Below are 20,454 nucleotides of genomic sequence, written 5' to 3' on the forward strand. Positions count from 1 at the left end.
CAATGAATATAGACTATATACAGGTGCATCACAATAAATTGGAAAATCTTTGAAATTTTCATTTATTTCAGTTGTTAAAAGTGGTACTATTGTGCTATATAGAGTCACCATACAGAGTGAAATATTTCAATCATGCATTTTTTCATAATTTTGATGATTATAGCTTACAGTTAAGGAAAACCCCATATTCAGTATCCCATACAATTTGAAAAATAGTCAAAGCCTCCATCCTCTGACCTGGACACAGAAAAGGTCAGGAATCATTCATCAATGTCGAGAAAAGATAACTGATTTATACAAAGCTACGCCACTTAGCTTCGTTTGCATAAATACGTGTTGACTGAACACAAAGAAACAAACAAAACAAAAAGAAAAAAGGCTGTTAATAACACAAAGCACTTCCTTTCTTGGCCAAGTTACAGTTTTTCTATTACTCGGCTTGCTGCAGTCATACAAGTAATCTACCGGGCGGTCACATTAGTAATCAAACCAAAATAATGGCAGAACATTCACCCTTTGTGGCTCAAATATTCAGCAGGAAATACTCCTTGCGTGGATTACAGAACAATAGAGTCACGGTCCACTGGAGTAAGGCTGGGCCATCTGCACGATAGACTACTCGACCACCTTCATGAAATCTTAAATCAGTCATAAATTGGCCTGCTTGAGGTCAAAGTTCAGTCTTGACGCTGTGCATGAGGTCCTTCTGGTCCACCATGTCAGTCTGCCTGTTCCAGCGGTGGTAAGCCAGCAGGGCGATGTTCTTGGCTGCCACCGAGCTCATCTCCATGGCACTGCCGGCCCACTCGATACCATTGAGGTGGTAGAGGTTTGGCTGGAGCTCCACGGGGGGCAACGCAGGACTGCTGCCGTAACGAGGGTACGCCTGCCACTCCGTCACCTGCACCGAGTAGTAGGACCTGAGGAGGACAGGCAGTGTTGAACACGGCTGTTAGCATGCTAGCATTAGCACAAAGTAGACAAGTGCTGACCTGAAGAGCATCTTCAGTTGAGCCTTGGTCAGCGGCTGCGACGAGAACACTTTATAGACACCAGCCTCTTGCGCTTGTTTCCGCCTGAAGCCCGCCGAGATGTTGACGGGACAAATGCTGGCCACGCTGTTGAAGAACAGGCCAGGTGTCTCTGTGGTCAGGACACAAGCGTAGGGGAAGAGGCGGGGGTCTGGGAAGCCAAAAAGCGAGGTGTTGAGGTAACCGTGAATGACGGTGACGGCCGTGCTGTGATAGTCGCCCGCTGGTTGCACAATTGGTGGCGTAAAGTCTCTGAAAGAGATGCCTGATTGGACGCCGGCCTGGAGCGGTGTCGCTAGCACCACAATGTCGTACAACTCCGATTTTGTCTCTGTGGCCTCAGTGAAGCTCAGTCGGTACTGAAGTGTGCCCCCTGCAGGGCAAAGATGCACATGATTAGCTACTGGAATACTACAGTAATCCTTGGATTTATAACGGTCAATTGACTCCAGACCCAAGCGTTTGAAGTCATTTCCACAAAGTAAGGGCATCGAAGACTTGTTTACAATCTACAGTCGCCTTTATATTACCCTATATTGCAGATACAATTAGAGAATATAAACCATTTTAGGCTCATGCTTGTGTGGGTATTCTTGTGGACATGTGGAGGACAGAAAGTGATGTTGGGGTTCAGAGTTTTAGGGCCGTAACCGTATCCTGTGAAATTATTATGATGTTATTATTATTATTATTATTATTATTATTATTGTGCTTGTTGTGAGATAACTCAACCCTGCAAATAAAAGCCTATTGTTCCGGTAATCAAGTCTGGTGCTTGTCTCACCAAACAACGACTGACATCTAGTGACCAATGCAGAATACTACATTCACAATTGTATTCCTAATTTAGTTCATTTAGCAATTTTTTATGCCTGAAAATGCTTAAGAAAAAAAACAAAACAATAAAACAATAAAATTTTGTTAAATATGCATTTTGTTTACCAATGATGTCTCAATGTCAGGACTTTGAAGTCAATAACAAAGTTGATGTCACAATGACAAGACTGTGACGTCACATGAAAATGACGCCACAATAATAGGAAGTAAATGCCACAATGATAAGAAAGTTGACTTTGCAACGAAGGGAAGGTGACATTTAAATGACAGGGAATTGCCTTCACATTGATGTCAAGTTGACATTACAATAATAGGAGATTGAACGGGGCAAATGAAAGAGTCAATGGTCGCACCAGAGTGAAGCGGGTCCACAGACGTGACCTGCGCTGGCAGGAGGTTGGCGTTGGCCATCTTCAAAAGGCCTGAACACACCAGCTTGTTCCCGCCCTCCACTGCCCACAGGTTGTTCTGAACGCTCACCAATGACACAGCACCTGAAAGCATGAAAATATGAGCGCATGTTAGATGGACTCATAGCAGAGTATGTTGGACCAATCAGAAGTCTACCTGACCTACGAAGGCAGGAATGCTGACATTCTGGCCATAGTTGTGCCTCATGATGGGAGCGATGACCTCGTCGATGAAGCGCTGAGACACGCCCAGCTCCAGCAGAGAATCAGAGAGCGGCCTCCGCGTCATGTTGATGAAGCCACTCCCCCCCAGAGAGCCCAGCAGCTCCTCCACAGAACTGAAGGCATAGCCGTGGGCCTGGTACTTGTAGACCCTACAAAGGTGCACATAATGAGTATCCTCATTCTGATAAAAATCAGCACGTGCGGAGGCACACCTCATGAATTTCTCCATGATCTCCTCCACCCACATCTGCAGGCGGATGAAGCTGATGCCATAGCGCCACCACAGGCGGAAGAGGTCCAGCAAGTACCAGTCAGTCTCCTCCAGGATTACCTCCTCACTGTTAAACACCGCCGTCTTTCCCGCCACGTTGCGGCGGTACTTCAGTCCTGGGATGGCATAGATAGGACAGCTGCACACATGCACATCATGACCTGTGTGTGTGTGTGTGTGTGTGTGTGTGTGTGGTGTGTGTGTGTGTGTATGGGCTTACCCAGCTGTTTGACAAAGTCCTGCATGTGGAGATTGAGCGAGTGAATGACGGAGCCTCCAGACTCGTAGTCGTGCTGGTTGACCATTACTGTAGCAAGACGACCTCCGACCTCACCCTTCTCATACACGTCCACTTGAACCTCTGGACCAAAGTGCTGACGCAGGAAATGAGCGGTGGCGCTGCCCCCGATGCCGGCCCCCACCACAGCTGGAACCAAATATAATCACCAATGTTAATTTTAATCAATTTTCTTAATATGTACGACATAGTGTAGAGACTTCCTTAATTAAAAATTCAGATTTATGTGTATTACAGGACACTACCTGCTATCATAAGTAATAATGATCGTAAAAGGTAAGAGGAGTAATTTTCTTGCCGATTTTAGAGGGCGGAGCTCCATCCGCATGGGTCGACGCTGCGGCCGAGCACAGCGTCATCAGGGCGGCGAGCAGAGACCTCGGACGACCGCCCATGGTGATGGACGACGAGAGAGCGGAATCCGCGATGCTTTTAAATCTTTGCGAAGCTAAAAAGCCAACAGAGATAGTTGGCCGCTAGCTGCTGGATGGACGGGCATTAGACGGAGCTACCAGTCCAGTCCATTGTGTTGTTGAAGCATGTCCCTCACTGACTAGCTAGCACACAGCGCGGCAGAAACGTCCGGCAATATCACGTGATCCAGAGGTCTGATTTGCACTGACCAATCGCAGCAGACGTAATATACGACGGCGTCATATTTTCAAATGTCAAAGGTCTTTCGAGTAGCAAAGTCACAAATCCCATATTTTGAAAAAATCTGACAGTGAGCGTGAGTCCTTGTGGACGTCCTTAAAAATGCGTTTTTTCATGTGATATCGAGTGTATTTTCATTCGTATACATGTTTGTTAGGTAGATTACTTTATCTCAAATTTCCTATCGGATGTATATTGAGTGTTGGACCATATCAAGTCAATTCGTGCTTAAAGGTAAGTAAAATAAGAATCAGAATCGCCTTTATTGCCATTGTATTGCACTTCATACCGATGGAAGAAGATAAAATATTGGGGTATTTATAGGGGTCGCCATCCATAGCATCCTTCACTCCGCCACTGAGTACGGTTGTCCGTGGGTCGATCAGCTTTTGTATTGATTCAAATGCTAAAGCAATGGGGACCAAAAGCACTATTTTCTGGTATGAAATCTGCTCTAAGTTGTCTAACTTGGGGTAACACTCTAATACTAATAATGCTCTAAAACTTGGGGTAGAGAAGTGAGGCTTCATCTGCTGATTTTTGCTAATTTCCTATAAATAAATAACCTGTAATTTTATAGTTCAACTGTTAGTTTCTCCAAAACATCGGATGATATTTAAATATTGGATGGTGTTGCAGGCATGACTGTAAATTAAGATGTTTAATTCATTTCCGCCTTTGATGACATTATCTCACAGGATGTACGGGTTCTTGTCATCTGAATGTACACACATACAGTATACTTGTACATACATATAGACATGCATGTAGAATGAAAGACAAAAAGGTGACAACAAAGTGAAAAAACATTGGAAGTTTTGTTTATTTCGATGTCGAGACAAACTGCTGCTGCTAGTTGAGCAGAGAGGAACATTCCAGACTTTGAGCGGCACCGTGGATCTGTAAGGCTTCAGCACGCCTCACACACGTGCACTCACACACGCGCGCACACACACACGCACACACACTAAACATGATTTACATTATCTATGGTACACGTGCAGCTGCTCAGGGTGCAGCCTCATATGATCCTCATCCCGATGCAAGTCAAGGGTGATGGGTCAAAAGTCACTCTGGGATGAGGTGACCTCATTTCCCCACATTTGCCACAAACCGTTAGGGGGGGTCTAAGAAGAGACGTAACACAGAGTGGGGAGGGGAGTCCGTCTCTATGGTACGCAACCAAGCGCCAACTCCCAGCGGAAATACTGCTTGGGAGGGGTGTGGAGGCGCCGAGGGGCAGGAAATTCTCTTGGCCCAATGAGGAGGTCACTTGGTGGAGCGTCGTGTGGGCTCCGAGGCTGTGGGGGGCGGGGGCGGTCCGCGGCGGTCCAGGTCTTCAATGTAGAACATGATGAGCTTTCTGCGCTCGTCAGGGACGCATTCCAGAACCAGGTAGCGCTTGTCGTTCTGTAGGATCTTCTCCACGTCTTTGAGGTGCTGATCTGACTCCTGGATCAGTTTCCTGGACCTGATGGACAAAGGACACATGTGACAGCTTCAGAGTACTTTTAGTTAAGGACATTGTGACCACTTGAAACTTGGTCAATTTAAATGTCTTCATGGAAATAGAAGAAGACCACCATAGATGAAAATGAAGCTAACCTGTATGTGATGAACTTTGTCTCCTTCAGGAGCGTTCTGAAGTCAGCTTTGGCAGTGATGTACTTGTCTTTGATGTAGTCCTCAAACTCTCGCTGTCTCTTCTACAAAGTGGAGAACATGATGATGCTGTCATTAAGTCAGGGTGAGGGACAGTGAAGGTAGACGCGTCAGGGTGGTCTTACTCGGTCGCTGGAGGAGAATTTGATACAGCGAGGGTCTTCCTTGATGACCTTCTTGACTTCTTTCCACGTGGTGGTCAGCGTGATCTTGACAATAGACAGACAATGAGCACCATACGCTCTTGCTGGTGTTGTAATTCAAAGCTCACCATGGTGGTCTCGTCCAGCAACTGCCTGAAATGTTCTTTCTTCTTCTTGGCCAGTGCCTCCACATGCTCGTTGAACAGCTTCTCCTTCTCCTCTCGCTCCAGCAGAGATGCAGACTCCCAACGGTGATCCTTGCGAAGGTTCCTCCTTGTGTCTGACCACATAGCGTCTGAGGAGCGCACCTGAGTGAATGATAGAGGATGTGTCAGCATTGTGGACCTTGTTTTGTCTTCAGTAGTGCAGTTTGGTGGTGGAGGACAACACAAACACGAGGGCCACCTTGAAAGGTCCTACCATGTCAGACATGAGAGCTTTGAAGTGCTGGATGGCTTCTTCACGCTTGTGCTGCTCTCTTTCTCTGTCGATCTCTTTGGTCTGTTCCGATCGGGCCTTCTGAACCTCACGCTCCCTCTCTCTGAGACTGGCTTCGATACGGGCCTGACGTTCCAGCTCGCGCTCCTTGTCCATGTCCAGACTCTGTGGAGTCGTCAGGCCAGCTTAGTTTGGTTGGTTGGTTCAATTAAATGCTGGATCTCCCGTTTAGGGGGCATGGAAACATAGCAATGTGTGGTGGCACCTTAGCCTGCTTCTCCAGGTACTGCTTGAAGAGTTCCTCTCGGAGGGCAGAGCTCTCAACGGCCTTGTATCGGGGGTCCGTCTCCATCCTCTCCTTGACTTTGCTCCAGCGCTGGCCTCCTTCCACATGCTGATCACTGAGGAGCTCAAAGAAGTCCAGCCTCACCTGTAAGAGGAAGAGAGCACCATCTTAACAGTCAGCATGGACCACTTCCAGGAGGCTTCATGGGTGGGGGGTTGGGAGGTCTCCTGACCTTCTCTCCTCTAGACTTGGAGTCTTCCTTGTCCCTCTTTCTCAAGGCGGTCATGAATTCAATGAAAATGGCTTCCCTGTCTTTCATCTTGTCGATGCTCTTGAATCGGGGGTCTCGACCGTGTTTGACAGCAAACTCGCTGAAGGTGGTCCTGTCCATGTGAAGACAAATTCAGCAACATACTGTACATGACTGACTGATGTGAGTTTGAGTGTGTGAGTGTGTGCGCGTGTCAGACAAGAGCATCACCTGGCTGTCAGCTTGGCTTCCTCCATCATCCTCCTGAACTCCTCTTTGGCCTGTAACAGCTTGCTCTTCTTCTCTTTCCTCTCCTCCTCCGCCCGCGTCTTCACATACTGGTCGAACACCTGCAACCCGACAGAACCGCTGTAGAACAATGCCCACTCTGCAGATGCACAAACAGACGTAATGGTGCACATAGAGAGAAAAAGAGAGCGGGAGAGCGAGCGCTTACCTGTTTGCGCTCCTTGGGGTTGAGCAGAAGGTAGCGGGGGTCAAAGACGATCTTATGAAGCTCCTTGTCCCACGTGGAGAAGGCCGACACCTACACGCCAATTAAACGTCTAGCTCGTAACACAGTCACACAGCCAAGAAACAGCTGACATCAAGCATATGAATACCCCTCTCTCCAGCAGCATGTCCTTGAACTGGGTCATGCGGGCCTCAAGTGGTACCACAGCTCTTTCTCTGGCGGCTCTTAGCTCCGCCTCCATCACAGCTTCCTTCTCAGAGTCTGCTTCCTTCACGTCCTCCTTCCTGTGTGCAAGAGAAACATGCGTGTAGTGTCAGAAAGACAAATGTCTCACACACAACTCACTTTCTCTTCTTGGCTTTGGTGGGCTCCTCCTCATGCGCGTCGTCAGTGGCGAGGCCGAGCTCATGATCCTCTTTGCTGAAACCTGCATGTACACACCAATTTTTAATCACAAGGCCTTCAAAATGAGTGGCAGCATGGTGGTCATGTGACTGCCGAGCGTGGTTATCACCTGTCTTCTTGCCATCGTCTAGCCCTCTCTTGTGTGGCGGCTCTTGGATGTGCTTGTCCACATCAGCGCGGCCCACTAGCTCTTCGGGACGGTCCCACATGGAGAGTCGCGTGGTGGGGTTGTAGAAGAAGACACGGTCATCACCTGTCCACACCACACACCTGCAACACGTGTGCCCACAGAGAAGAAGAATGAGTTTGGAATGGCAGTGGGGTTAAGGGCTTGGCTTAGGCTGTGACTGAGCTCACACACCATGGTGTTCCTGGGATGGGGTTGGTGGCAACCGGTCTGGCTTTCTGTGCCGCCTTCTCTTCTTCGGTCATCTCTTCTTCTTTGCGCTCCTTCATCGAGAACACGCGGTTTCACACAAGTGTGCTAGAACATGCTAGAAATTTTGAGACATCACAAGTGTGATGCCTCCTACCTGCTTGTCAATGTTAATCTTTACTATTTTGTGGTCTTCATCCTCCATCTCCATGGCCTCAGCTTCCTCTTGTGCAAGACGCTCCTTTGCCTTCTCCGCTTCTTTTTCTGAAGGCACGCACAAACACACACCGTCTATTATAATTGCTCGTTTAATTGATATGTGCCAAGTGGGTCGTGTGAAAACATGAGTTGTGCACTTGTCTCACCTCTCTCCAGCAGGGCCAGTGGTTTCTCCCAGGTAGATTCCAGCGTACGGGTGTTATAGTAATATGTCTTCCCGTCTGCCGTCTTGTACTCAGTCCACTCAGGGAGCTGCAGAGCTCCGGCCATGGAGGCGGGTGGCGCCGAGAGTGCCAGCTGAGGGTGCATCATGGAGACCAAAGGTGGGCCCATGCCAGGCAGCATTCCTGTGTGGAGAGGACGAGCATATAGTTTTGTTTTTTTTTAAACACTAGTATGTATTGACATTCAATGGGGAGCAACAAACTGAAATGAATTGTATATTTAGCAATGAACCCATCCTGACTCCCACATGAGAATTAGGAGGACATTGTAAAAAGGTGCCCGGCACAAACGTAAAAGCAATCAGAAACAAACACACAAAGCAGTGAGAACACACACAGATATACTGTACATCCATGCTTCAACAACAAATGAGCACATCTAAATCTACACGCCTTTTAACAGGCAGCCTAGACGTCTCGTGCCCTCTGCTGCTCTCCACAAGCACAAACCTTCAACAGAATACACACACGTGCGCGCAGACACTCAGCTCTGCTGGCTGTCAATAGGTAGGAAACACTCAGCATCACTAAAGTCAAATGTTGTGACTTCTGTGCAAATGGAGGCCGTGTGTGACAATGCGTGTCTACTGCTGGGGGGGAAACAGCGGATGGATCATTCAGCACCAAATGACTGCTGTGGACATCATACACTAACATGCCATCTAGTGGGCGACTGAGAGGCGATCGGCCGGGTGTGTTTACCGTTGGCGCCGGGGCCCGCCTTTACACAGGGTGCGCCTACTATCTGCATCATTGCTACACCTGCAAGAACAACGGACAAGCAAGCATGTGGTTGGACATAGCGGGACACTGGACACATCTGCTACCTGTGTGTGTGTGTGTGTGTGTGTGTGTGACTCAGACAGACTTGCGAATGGAAGTCATGATATAGACATGACAAATCGTCCTCAGAGAAGACAGCACTGTCCACTGAGTGAGACAGAAGTAAGAAACAAGGAGGAGCAGCCAAGCAAGCCAAGCAGCACACTTAAACTGTTTGTCGAAAGCAGTGATACCAAATTAAGAATAATTTGTACCACCGTGTATAAGTTGCTAAACGGGTGGAGCTACACACAGTGTAGTGTGTTCAGATAGATGGACAGAAAACCGTCACTTGCAAATTGGAGCAAGAAGAAAAAGAAGTTCCTCCATTGCTGTCCTTTGTTGAGTTGGCTGTGGCCTTACACTGTGTGTCTGCACTACATGTCACACGCTAGTCATCAACATTTACCTTTCCTAACCCAACCTGGAAACTACTTTTACACTTAATTTGAAGCAACAATACTAGGGCTGTGTTGGTGTGTTTACTGTTGTGAAGTGGAACCAGTTTATGTTGACGCCCCTTGGACTGGCTGACAAAGACCAAGGATTGGCCCTCCCAGACATGAACAAAAATGAGCATGTTTGGGGCTAGGAGGAGGAGGGGTCATTGCTTAGACGTATGGATGGAGTTCTCCGAGATCATGGAAGACACATACACTCCCTGACTTTATGTTCTGATGATTTTGTGGCATGTTTGTTTTTTTCCCCCCCAAAGGAAAATATAATTTATCGTACATTTTGGTATGCAACACGACCTTTGTTATAAAACTTAACACAATACTGTACACAATATTTTTTAGTCACTGTGTGCATGTTGTAACCTGACAGTAATGTGGCTTGCTGCTTAGCGATAATTAAGTTAGCAATTTTCATACAATGATCCCTTTGGACACAGGACCAGGACTTAATGAGTTGGTTGACACAGACAAGTCGTCAACATAAATGGAACTACTTAGGTAGGTTCCACTGTATGCAAGTTTCAATGTAAGCCATATGATGGTCTCCATCTTATTTTTGTCTATCTGTGACTACAGGCATACTCACACTAGGCCATTCATACCAAGACAGACTTGGGTGGGATTCCCCCGTCCTCTCCTGTGCTTTCCTGGGTTAGTGCGCCCACACTAGCCAAACATGGCAGATTTTAGGTATGAAGTGTGCCCAAGCAGGGCATGACTGGCCAAGTGCAAGTACACCCTAAAAGCAACATACGCAGTACAAGTGACCAGGGTATAAGACACAAAAGATCTCACCTGGCAGGGGGATGTGCATGCCTGGTAAGGGCACCCTGAAAGGCGGTACCATGACGGGGGGGAAGGCAGGGATGGTTGCGGTGGGCTGGGCCACACTGTGAGGCAAGGCGGTGGGCAACAGGGGGACGGTCTGCACCGCTGTGACCGGTGACGGCACAGTGGAGACTGTCACCACAGTGACTGGAGACACCGCAACTGATGAGGTCACTGTGACAACAGGGGTGAGATCTGCTACAACGCTGGCTTTTGGGACAGAAAGAGAGATTTGTATTTAGTATGCAGGTGTGTGTGTGTGTGTGTGTGTGTGTGTGTGTGTGTGTGTGTGTGTGTGTGTGTGTGTGTGTGTGAGTGAGTGCGTGCGTTCGTTCTCTAACCTGCAATGGACACAGATGGGGACAGCGTGGTCGTGGTGGTGTCAGGACTGGAGCTGAGTGTGCGTGAGGGGGTGCTGGAAGGGGCAGCAGTGGGCGAGGCTTCAGCCGGCGTGCTAACTGTCGTGTTTACGCTGCTCGAGCTGGCAGCCCCCGTCACGCCCACAGTGGTGCCCACCGCTGCAGTGGCAGCCCCCGCCACAAGTAGAGGGTTAAGTTCAGCCTGCTGGATGATTTTCACGCCTTCTGGTTTTGTCCACGCCGATTCTCTGGTCCGAGCATTGTAGTAATATGCCTGTGTGATATAGTAAGTCATAATTGTAGGTTTCGGAAACAACTTCTCATACATTGTAAAATTTTAGCTGTGCAGTACACGTATAAGTACAAGAGGAAGAATAAAAAGACCAGGATAGGGCCAGATATTACCTTTCCCTCAGGTGTCTTGTTCTCTACCCAGATCTCCTCGGCAGGGTTGAGGGAAGGGCTTCCAGATGCAGGTGCTGGGGGCATGCCAGGGGGAAAGAGCATTCCTGGAGGGGGTGGGAGGTTGCCGATGGGAGGGGGAAGAAACGGAGGTCTCTGCAACAAAGAGAACAGAGCCTTTAATTGCATTACTTCATTCAAAAAGAGTGAAATACCCCAATTTGACTACTACTAGACACCACAGTCAACAGCTCTATAATACACCAAATACAGTAGATACTGATATCAATCAACAATAGTTTAAGCCTCCTGTAATACTTGCAGAGGAGCTAAAGAACTCACCTGCAAGTGTGGAGGGGCGATGGGGGGAGGCATGCCTCCTGGGGGTGGGATGGGTGGCATGTTGGGGTCAAAAGGTGGACGTGCAAATGGGGGGCGAGGTGGTGGCGGCCCCCTCATCATTCCAAAAGGAGGCGGCGGCGGTCTAAGTAGAGGTGGTGGGCCACGCAATACAGGGGTCTGAGCAGGAGCAGGCACTGTAGCGGGCGCAGGGGCAGGCGCAGGGCCACGAAAGCGCACGGCCTGCTGTGCCATTCTGCAATACAAAAATCAAATACCGTATTAAAAATAAATATTAGTGTGACAGAATATCAATATATCAAATTATCGCAATATTTAACCCTACAATAAATTGTCTATATGCTCTCGCCATATATTGTACTTCAACCATCTTCTTGAACAGGTCTTCCCTCTAGCGTTATATACTCTCCCTATATATCTCTCTATTGTATAGATTTCCATATTTCCTTTACAATGTCCAGCCATTGGTCCAGGGTGGGCGCTTCAAGTCAATAACAGTTTCTAGTGATGATCCTCCGTGTACTCCACTGGTTCAATATCTTACAAAGCAACACATGTCATCATAATCTTATATCCCGGCACAGTGTTTACATGACAAGACTTCTGTGATGCCAACTGTCTCGTGTTGCAGCAGTAATGAGACAGCTCATTACTGCACGGAAGTACACCTATGAAGCCCACAAACACTGCTATTAAAAAAAAAACTCCAAAATCCCCAACAAGGTGTTATGTTTGATATACATGCTGTAACTGTGTAGTAACAGGTAAATTCATGATAACATGTATTACTTACAGTATTTTGACATATTTTTGTCCTTTACCAGAACTTCCTTCCCGGCGCATTGATGTCACATGTGACATAGAAACAAACGCCTACATCTAGTGTTAACTTTTCCAAACTCAAAACAAAAAACACAGCAGCAGTGACGGCAGCTCCAATATGTAGCCTTACCTTTTGGCAGGGGACGATATAGTAATGCTTAAAATGACCAAAGTACGACAAACTACTGTAAATATTTCATGTTGTCATGTATCTGCCTATTATTACATGGACACAGCATGTATATTAAATGATAAAATAATGTTGCATGGTTTTGGATGTGTTTTAAGGGTGGGCTATGTAGGTGGAATAGGCATGTCCCATTACATGCAGTAACTAACTGCTACTTTACAGCTGTTTTTATAGTTTTAGAATGCACGGGAAAGAGAAAGATGTGTGTTTTTGTGTCTCACAAAATTAAAAAAGGTGCAGTTTTCCTGTAAGTGGAAGACATTTACAGTGACATACCATACCAACATATTGCAAGTAATACAGATGACAATGAAAGACAATGGTTTAAACGTGTTATGCTGCTCTGCCACTGCATTCCCCACTAACACACAAGAACCTGCATTAGTTATGTTTGTTGCCAGCTAACAATAGCCATTTGGCAAAGTTTGTTGCTAACGTTAGCGATCGTTGAATGTATAGCCTATTATAAGACTACAAACTGTCGATGGCTTCTCTGCATATGCACGCGCCAGGGATATGTAAACGTAACCACATAGCGTGAAAGTCATGAACACCATTCATTTTATTCGGGTCGAACAAACATGTTTACGAAGTTGAACTAGGAATTGTGACAAATATATACATGTAATTGTTCTAACCAACCACTATTGGTAACCTATGCTAGCCAGTGTAATTTGTGACAGTATAATTTGGAACCGAAAACAGACAGCACTCAAGGTTTAGCCGTACTTCTTAAGCATATGGAAATTGGGGGTGTTTTTTGTTTAAATAAGTCAGACATTCATCCGCACAAGTGGACCAATTTGACTTCAAATTGCATCCATTTTGCACTTGACGGCTGAGGTCTGCGAGCAAACAGGCTAACACTTTAGCCGAATTGGGCATTCAAAATACTGGATGACCAACTTGCAACCACTGCCCCTGCTAACAAACGTGAGCAGCATAATGAAGAAATTAGGCGAACTTGTGGTGGTAGTCCAGGCCGGTTGAACACAACATCGGGTCATGGTGAGTAGGAGGCCATGGTAAACGTAAATATGTCAATGCAATGAGGACAACAGCCTGGCTATTGATGTTTGCCGCGTGCCACGAGCAAAGCTAACACACACTAGCTAGTTAGCGAACAGCACACTAGCTTCGGTGGCTATATCCATAAATAGCGCCTTTGTTTATCAAACTCTCACGGCAAAAGAGCCGTCCGGTGAGATAGTTGTGAAACGTAAGTATCTTCCCAGTATCCCATGGAGCTAGCTTGGATATAAACACTTTAGTCATCATTTTCTGACCTGTTATCGGTGAAGCCGATTCCTTCCGTCTCTGCCTGGTCCGCCATTACAGGAAAATGTAAGGCGTCTCTTCCTGGAAACGCCCCTGAATGTTGTTTAGGTTTTGTATTCGGTAAACCACGATGTCAATCAAGTGAAGTGAGCTCTTTGATTGGTTGATGGAGTCCTACCCAAGCTCGGCTGAACATTGGCTCAAACAGTCACGATGTCTTTGTTCCTTCTGATTGCTCTTTTCTCCCCACTCATTATTCACCAAGAAACAATGATGACTTCATGTTATAATTTAATACAATGTAGGATGAAGTACAGAAAATATACAATAAAAAAAACGATGTGTACTGGGGAAAAAAAGGAACACAACATGTTTTGTGTCAACTGAACAGTTAGTAGCTCTCCTGTATGAAGATAAACTAATATTAAATTAAATCTATGGAATCATCCTTCTGAGAGTAACAAAATAAAGATTTGGTCATTTGGAGCACATTGTCTCAGAGAGTGACAAAAGGCTCTGCTTAGCTGTGTGTGCATGTCAACGTCAGACCACACACACATACACGATACATACATCCATGCATGCTTACTCATTTTTTTCACTCTCTGACACACACACACACACACACACACAAACTCTTCTTCAGGTCCATCTGTCCTTGCCATAAATGTAGCGGATCCACATCATGATGTCCATGTTGTTTCCTGTGCACATTTGTCATCATTTGTGATGGCGCTCAATCGTCCATGTGGTTCTGCTGAGGCCACTGTGACAGTGAGGAGGGAAAAGTGTTCGTCGAAGAGTCTGAACAAGTCCAGATGAGTGAAGCAGCCGTTCAGAAAATATTCATCAGAGATGTTCATGATGGAGCCTAGTCAATTGTCTGATTTTCATGTATACGAAGAAATAACATGAACGTTTTTTGATGCATTCTTGTGAGGACGAGCACATTAGTCCTCCTGGATGGTGTGGAGTGGCAACTATCATTAACAGAACATGTCTGCTCAATCCTCAAAGACCTCTACCAGAGAGATGCATGCAGGTCCTGACTGCAGATGCAGAACAACCCTTCAACATGCGCACACATACATACACACACGCGCGCGCGCACACACACACGCACACACACACACACACACTTATTCATTTTCCAAAATTGCCAAAGCTGGAAAAGGCATCTTGTTTGGCCGGAACAACACCTGGGGCGACGGAGTGCGTGTGGCCCATTCCGACTCCCGGCGCACCCATGCTGGTCATGCCGCCCATCATGATGGGAGCAGCCATGCCCATATTCATGCTCATGTTCATTCCCATCATGCCAGAATTAACTGGAAGCGTGCCCATTCCCACGGGCCCTGAGGTCATTGAAGGCGGCATCGTGGTGTTCGCCATCATGTGATTTGCCAGCGGTCTGATGGGCGTCACGTCAGGCGGAGTGCTTAAGTTGAGTCCACCAAAGTTCTGGGCCATCAGGTGGACGGGAGGTACTCCTGCAGAGATGCACAATTCGAGGAAGGGGTCAACACTCTGTTAGCTGGTTGCTTAGCGACACATGGGACAGGTTACCTTGTTGCTGGAGGATGTTGTTGAGTGCGGTCTGGGACTTGGTGGGGTTGAGGTTGGATGACAAGAAGTCCAGGCTGATGTTGACAGACGGGTCAGACCAGGTGGACCCTAAAGACCCTGGAACCCCCATCCCGACCTTCTGCTTGAGTCCAGCAGGTGGCTGACACATTAGACCCCCCAAAGTCTGAGAGGAAAAACACATTGAGGATGATAGCATGGGATTCCACTTCCAAGTCATCTTTATTAAGAGGATGTGCATCACTCCTCATCTCACCTGCTGGGAACGAGAAAGCGGCACGGTTGGCATAGTGACAGATGGTCCTGGTGCTGCCCCCCCTACAGAGAAGGTCAAACTCTGTGAGGCGCTCAGCGTGGCATTGGTTAGTGGCTGGTTAACCCCGCCCATCAGGTCAAACAGCTCAGCTGATGGCGGGGCGGGGGCAGGGTTGGAGGCGGGCGCCGATGGTGGCTGTATGCTGCTAAACAGGTCGGTGACTGGCTGGGAGGAGGCGGAGCTTGATGAAGTTGGAGGGTTGGAGAAGGCACTCCAGTCTCCAAATTCAGTGTTCCCATTGGTTGATGCGGCAGCTGGTCACATGACAGACGTGAGACATTGGGGGTTTGTCAAAACATGGAGTAAAGAATCAGATGTGTCAAGTAAAGTCATTACTGGCTGAAGCTGCTGGAGCCGAGAAGTCAGCGAAGGCGTCAATCAGGTCGGCGCTTCCACCTGGCAGAATGTGCACACGGTTACACATGAAGAGATCATGACAGTGTGACAGATCAGACAGAAAATTATACTGAATCCAAATTTTGGCTTTTAAAAAGGCTGTGGTCTTCAACTTTAGATCAGCCTATTTGCAGGCGTTACCTGCTGAAGAATTCTGATTGGATGACGGATCAATAACAAGCAGGTCAGCCAGACAGTCGCTGGGTGACTTTTTCACAGATGTCTTGAAGAAGAAACAGAGAAGGGGCGGAGTTAAATGTGGCTGAGGGGAAAAGAAAAAGGGCTAACGCACAACGTGTACCTCCTCCTCAGGACTCTTGCCTCCCGTATAGTGGGCGGCGGCACCGAGATCCAAAGTCTTTGTACTGGGGGCGCCGCTGCGTTTGCGTGTGGTGGTTGTGGTGGTTTCTGTTGCCTGGGTGATCTGGATGCTCTTGGTCGTCACCGTCTCCTCTTCATCTTTAAACTCGAGGGCGTCCTGGCGACCGTTTCTGGATGCCCTGTCCTCCTCGTTGTCGCTACAGCAGCCACAGGAAGCACATTGACACGCAGTACTCACGGGGGACGTTGCCATGGAGAAGAAAGAATGTGCTTACCTGATCCTGTCGGGGGAGTCGTCTCGTTCCTTCTTGCGGAACTTGCTGAGTGTGTCGTCGATGGTGCTGCCAATCTTCTCACTGATCTCTCCCAGCTTCTCGCTGAAGGGGAACGCTGCCCGGCTTTTGTCCCAGTCTTCGTCCCATTTGCTGCGCTCCAACTCAGTAGCTGGGAGAGAGACACAAGGAGATGTTGTGAGGTTACGATGGGTGCACTCCACTCTGGAGGAGACATGCATACAATTCTTGAAGCTCCCTCCACCTCCTCCTCCCATGCTGTCGCAGGACACTCCAATGTATTTGTCCTTGTTCTTCTTGGCCTTCTTCCGCTCCTCCCGGAGTCTGTCATCATCCTGGATGAATTCCACCATCTCCTTCACCTTTTGACGTACGTTGATGCCCTGGTCTTTACCATTCTCATCTGTGCACACGAACACCTTTAAAGTCACATAGCTAGAGCACGTTTCCATGTTCCAGACAAATCAGCCATCCAATGAGAAGCTACGTGGTCTTCACTCGAGACTCACCAAGGAAATGGTAGTTCTCTAAAGATCTCAGGTCATAGATGTGTTCTCTTGCGCTAGTCACCACTCTCTCTGATCCATTCCTGATCAAGTAGGCCAGCAGCAGCAACGCCTGGCACGTCACAACACAACGCAACAGTCCTGTCAGCACTAGTCATCAGATGTAACCTCACCATCCACAGCGTGACACCAAACATCCCTGTCGTCAAGCTATTAGATCTTATTAGACTATGTGGCTAAGCAAGTGGCTACTGAGTTGTTATGACTCGACAAAATGGCGGGCACACCTTGTAGACACGCCTCCAGTTCTTCTTGTTGTCTTTCAGCATCCTCGTCCACAGCATGTTCATCACCTCAGGGAACTGCTCGTACATGAAGGTGGACCTGTTCATGTCCATGCACACAATCAGATGAGAAAGTCTGGCTTTTTAAAAAAAAAAACATCACATCATATGTGAACTTGTTGTGTCTTCACACAAGCGTGTGTTTGGCTTCATGTGTGTGCGGATATGTACACACTTGGCTATGTCTCCCATCAGCTGACCAGAAGGGCCCCAGGGGTCATCGTTGGTGGCCTCTCTCACCTTGGACTCGATGTCAGAGTAGTTCATCACCACATTGGTGCTAGTGGACACACACACATGCACAATAAGCTAAACTGATGGTATCAGTCAAACATGTTTTGCTGCTTTGTTATATCCTCCACTTAGCTGTATAAAAAACTATTTTTTTAAAAAACATGCACACACCAGCAGCACACTTCATTTCACATTTGCATATTGCTGCAGGGTTGTGATTTATTAGTGTGAAATGTGCTGCTAAATTCCTGCTAATGATCAATTAGGACTTCGTGTCCCGTTAGATTTGTTTGCTAACTAAGAGCTCTTTTGTGTGATGAGGGGGAGAAAGGGCCTTGTTTGGGGCGGTGGAGCTTCGCCAAGGACAGCACGAAAGAGACGCAATAATGTTCATTTTCTGAATGTTCACATTTTCCTCACATACATATTTTGCTGAATGCCCAGCGGGCAGAGACATGGGCGTGATGCTGCAGATAACGGGCTAAACGATGCTAATGGAATTAGCCACTTGGCTAGCTTTGACTCAGAATATGAAAAAAAAGCATTTGAAGCAATCTAAGCCATTATACAGCGCCGGTATGCGGCATCCCGCCACACTGAGCATTTAACAATACACTTTTCACTTGGAAGCCCTAAGTTCACAGCAAGGTTAAAAAGCCTGTAGCTAAACCAGCTAACAGCTGAGGGGTTACGGTCGTGACGTCACAACGCCTAGCCGGTTAGCTTAGCTTATTTTAGCATAACAAAACATAGCACTGAGCCGTCTGGTTACTCACGCTTTGTCCACCAGCTCTCGAACTTTCCACATGTTTAGCATCTTCTCCTCATGGAAGCTCCACGGTGCGTCTACAGGACACACACACTGCAGCTCTCCGGGCACACACTCGCACGAGGAGCTTTTCACGGCCCAGTTGCTACGGAAACGTCAACGTGACGTCACCACGACGGGGCACTTGCCTGACACAGCCTCTCATATTGTACAGTATGTACTGTATATTCACTTCTACTACATGTATGATAAACTATAGTGTAAATATACAATAGAAAACACTGACTGGACTCACACAGATGTAAATATATACACAATGTAATTTACATTGATGGCATCGCTATGCCACCACTGGATGGCGCTATAGCTCTGCTGGAGCCATTGAAGCGTTCCTATTGCCTCCTATTGTACACAATGTACATTATTTTAAATATGGTAATATTCTAACCAGGTTGCTGTTGACTATTTAAACGCAATAAAATTTAAAATTATTTTTGTATTTATTATTTGTGTGCCAAATTATGGCGTCAAAGACACCACTGGATGCCTTCAGGAATGGGGCGGAGCATTCGAGGGGCGGGGCTTTGAGTGTGCATGTGTGTGTGTGTGTGTGTTCGCGGTGCACATGTCTTGGGAAACAGACCTCTGAACCCGTCTGAGGTCTGACTTTTCGCCAAGAACAGCAAGACTAATATAGTGCTAGATGGGACATACGAGGGGGAGGGGCCAAAGACACGGACAAAGACTGAGGGAAAATAAAAACATTCACACGGCGATGATTGGAAGCACATGTTGACAGGGAACAATGGAGGAGTGTCTCATTTTGTTTTGTCATCTCTGAGATGGGACGTGGGCGAGAAGAAGAAAATTATCAAGATGAGTTCTGGGAAAGAAGGTCCAGCATGTAGACACGTCCGCTGGGGTACGGGGAAAGGCCCGATCCATGACCTCTAACCAACCAACACATCACTCCATCACATGACTGACGGAAGCACACACCTGCTGTGTGCGTATGCATGTGTATATGTGTGTGTGAAGCCAAAAACAGGAGAGCAAAGAGAGGAAGCAAGTGAGTGGGAGACGGAGGGGAAGGAGGTGAAGGAGAGGAGAGGCTGATGAGATGCAGATGCTCCATTCTGATGGGAAAATCACAAGACTTTTTTTTTTACACTTCATGAAGCTCAACATCAGTGTATTTGCTTTTATGACTTCAGCCAAGCACAGATGTGTTAACTGTCAGTCTTAAAGGGGACCTATTATGCTCAATCTTGGCCCTTTGTAGACTCCTATAGAGCAGTTGCACACGATAACCAGCACAGAAAGCTTTCTAGATCTTAAAGAATCTGCACCTATTCACCTGGATTTCTTTGGATTTCGTGCTTCCTGTGTTTTAATGTCTTCAGCCCTCCAGGCACGCCCACTCCACTGTGGTTGGTCACACTCCCGAGTGCTTAGAAGGACTTCTGGTTTTGTGCCGCTTGCTGTGAACCCAACTTTATAGGAGTTGATAATCGGTATAGGAGTTGATAATACATGGCAATGTATCTTTTTGTCCGCTTTTAACATGCAGCCATATGTGTCCGATCCCGAATCTGATCTGGAAGTAAAGAGGTAGCTTTAGCATTTTAGCGTAAATTTTTCTACAGCATGGGTAACGTCTAATGTGGTCATTACACATATTTTGCGGGACTACCAGTGATTAAAAAACTCGGATAGAATCAGTAATTGTGGTGGGAAATGGCTATTCGCAACCCAGCTTCCTGTATGCGCACTCTATAATGCTACACAGACAAGCTTTTGTTCCATGACTTACACAAAATAAACACAGTTAGGACACTGATAAACTGTTACTTACTGCTTGCTCTTCTAACTCTTCCTCATGACTAAGTAACGTTTGTTGCATACTGGCCCATGTTCACTCAACAGTCCAGTGAGAAATGCCGGTGACAGATTGAAATCCATTTCTTA

At 47.1% G+C, this 20,454-nt stretch overlaps 3 protein-coding genes across 8 annotated transcripts; all 3 read right to left on the minus strand.

Moving 5' to 3' along the window:
• Positions 1-72: 72 nt before the first annotated feature.
• pcyox1l (prenylcysteine oxidase 1 like) lies at positions 73-3,667 on the minus strand. The gene is made up of 7 exons (XM_058087262.2): positions 3,371-3,667; positions 2,995-3,201; positions 2,716-2,890; positions 2,441-2,652; positions 2,222-2,362; positions 993-1,404; positions 73-920 (listed from the first exon to the last, which is right to left on the minus strand). The coding sequence occupies exons 1-7, from the start codon at positions 3,465-3,467 to the stop codon at positions 671-673; spliced, it is 1,494 nt and encodes a 497-aa protein (XP_057943245.2). The 5' UTR covers positions 3,468-3,667; the 3' UTR covers positions 73-670.
• An 858-nt stretch (positions 3,668-4,525) lies between these two features.
• tcerg1b (transcription elongation regulator 1b (CA150)) lies at positions 4,526-13,816 on the minus strand. 4 transcript variants are annotated; one of them, XM_058087923.2, is made up of 21 exons: positions 13,732-13,816; positions 11,416-11,668; positions 11,077-11,229; positions 10,654-10,945; positions 10,280-10,522; positions 8,907-8,966; positions 8,127-8,327; positions 7,919-8,025; positions 7,747-7,835; positions 7,495-7,655; positions 7,326-7,407; positions 7,129-7,264; positions 6,963-7,052; positions 6,737-6,855; positions 6,488-6,638; positions 6,235-6,399; positions 5,952-6,134; positions 5,660-5,839; positions 5,514-5,597; positions 5,332-5,432; positions 4,526-5,197 (listed from the first exon to the last, which is right to left on the minus strand). In XM_058087923.2, the coding sequence occupies exons 1-21, from the start codon at positions 13,776-13,778 to the stop codon at positions 4,996-4,998; spliced, it is 3,099 nt and encodes a 1,032-aa protein (XP_057943906.2). In that variant the 5' UTR covers positions 13,779-13,816; the 3' UTR covers positions 4,526-4,995. The 4 variants fall into 4 exon arrangements, with proteins under 4 accessions (XP_057943906.2, XP_057943908.2, XP_078644022.1 ...); XM_058087925.2 differs by lacking the exon at positions 8,907-8,966; XM_078787896.1 differs by having other exon boundaries at positions 7,326-7,655.
• Positions 13,817-14,006: 190 nt separating this feature from the next.
• Positions 14,007-18,651, minus strand: LOC131138289 (clathrin interactor 1-like). Of its 3 annotated transcripts, none has more exons than XM_058087100.2 (12): positions 18,494-18,651; positions 17,659-17,763; positions 17,427-17,523; positions 17,143-17,251; positions 16,878-17,036; positions 16,616-16,784; positions 16,321-16,537; positions 16,161-16,242; positions 15,960-16,019; positions 15,564-15,877; positions 15,290-15,473; positions 14,007-15,213 (listed from the first exon to the last, which is right to left on the minus strand). In XM_058087100.2, exons 1-12 carry the CDS (start codon positions 18,532-18,534, stop codon positions 14,867-14,869), a joined length of 1,884 nt encoding a protein of 627 aa, XP_057943083.2. In that variant the 5' UTR covers positions 18,535-18,651; the 3' UTR covers positions 14,007-14,866. The 3 variants fall into 3 exon arrangements, with proteins under 3 accessions (XP_057943083.2, XP_057943082.2, XP_057943084.2); XM_058087099.2 differs by having other exon boundaries at positions 16,857-17,036; XM_058087101.2 differs by having other exon boundaries at positions 16,616-17,036; positions 18,494-18,636.
• Between the last annotated feature and the right edge of the window lie 1,803 nt (positions 18,652-20,454).

This window comes from Doryrhamphus excisus, linkage group LG21, assembly GCF_037039965.1.
Source record: "Doryrhamphus excisus strain RoL-2023G ecotype Guam linkage group LG21, RoL_Dexc_Guam_v1.1, whole genome shotgun sequence".
Taxonomy (NCBI): domain Eukaryota; kingdom Metazoa; phylum Chordata; class Actinopteri; order Syngnathiformes; family Syngnathidae; genus Doryrhamphus; species Doryrhamphus excisus.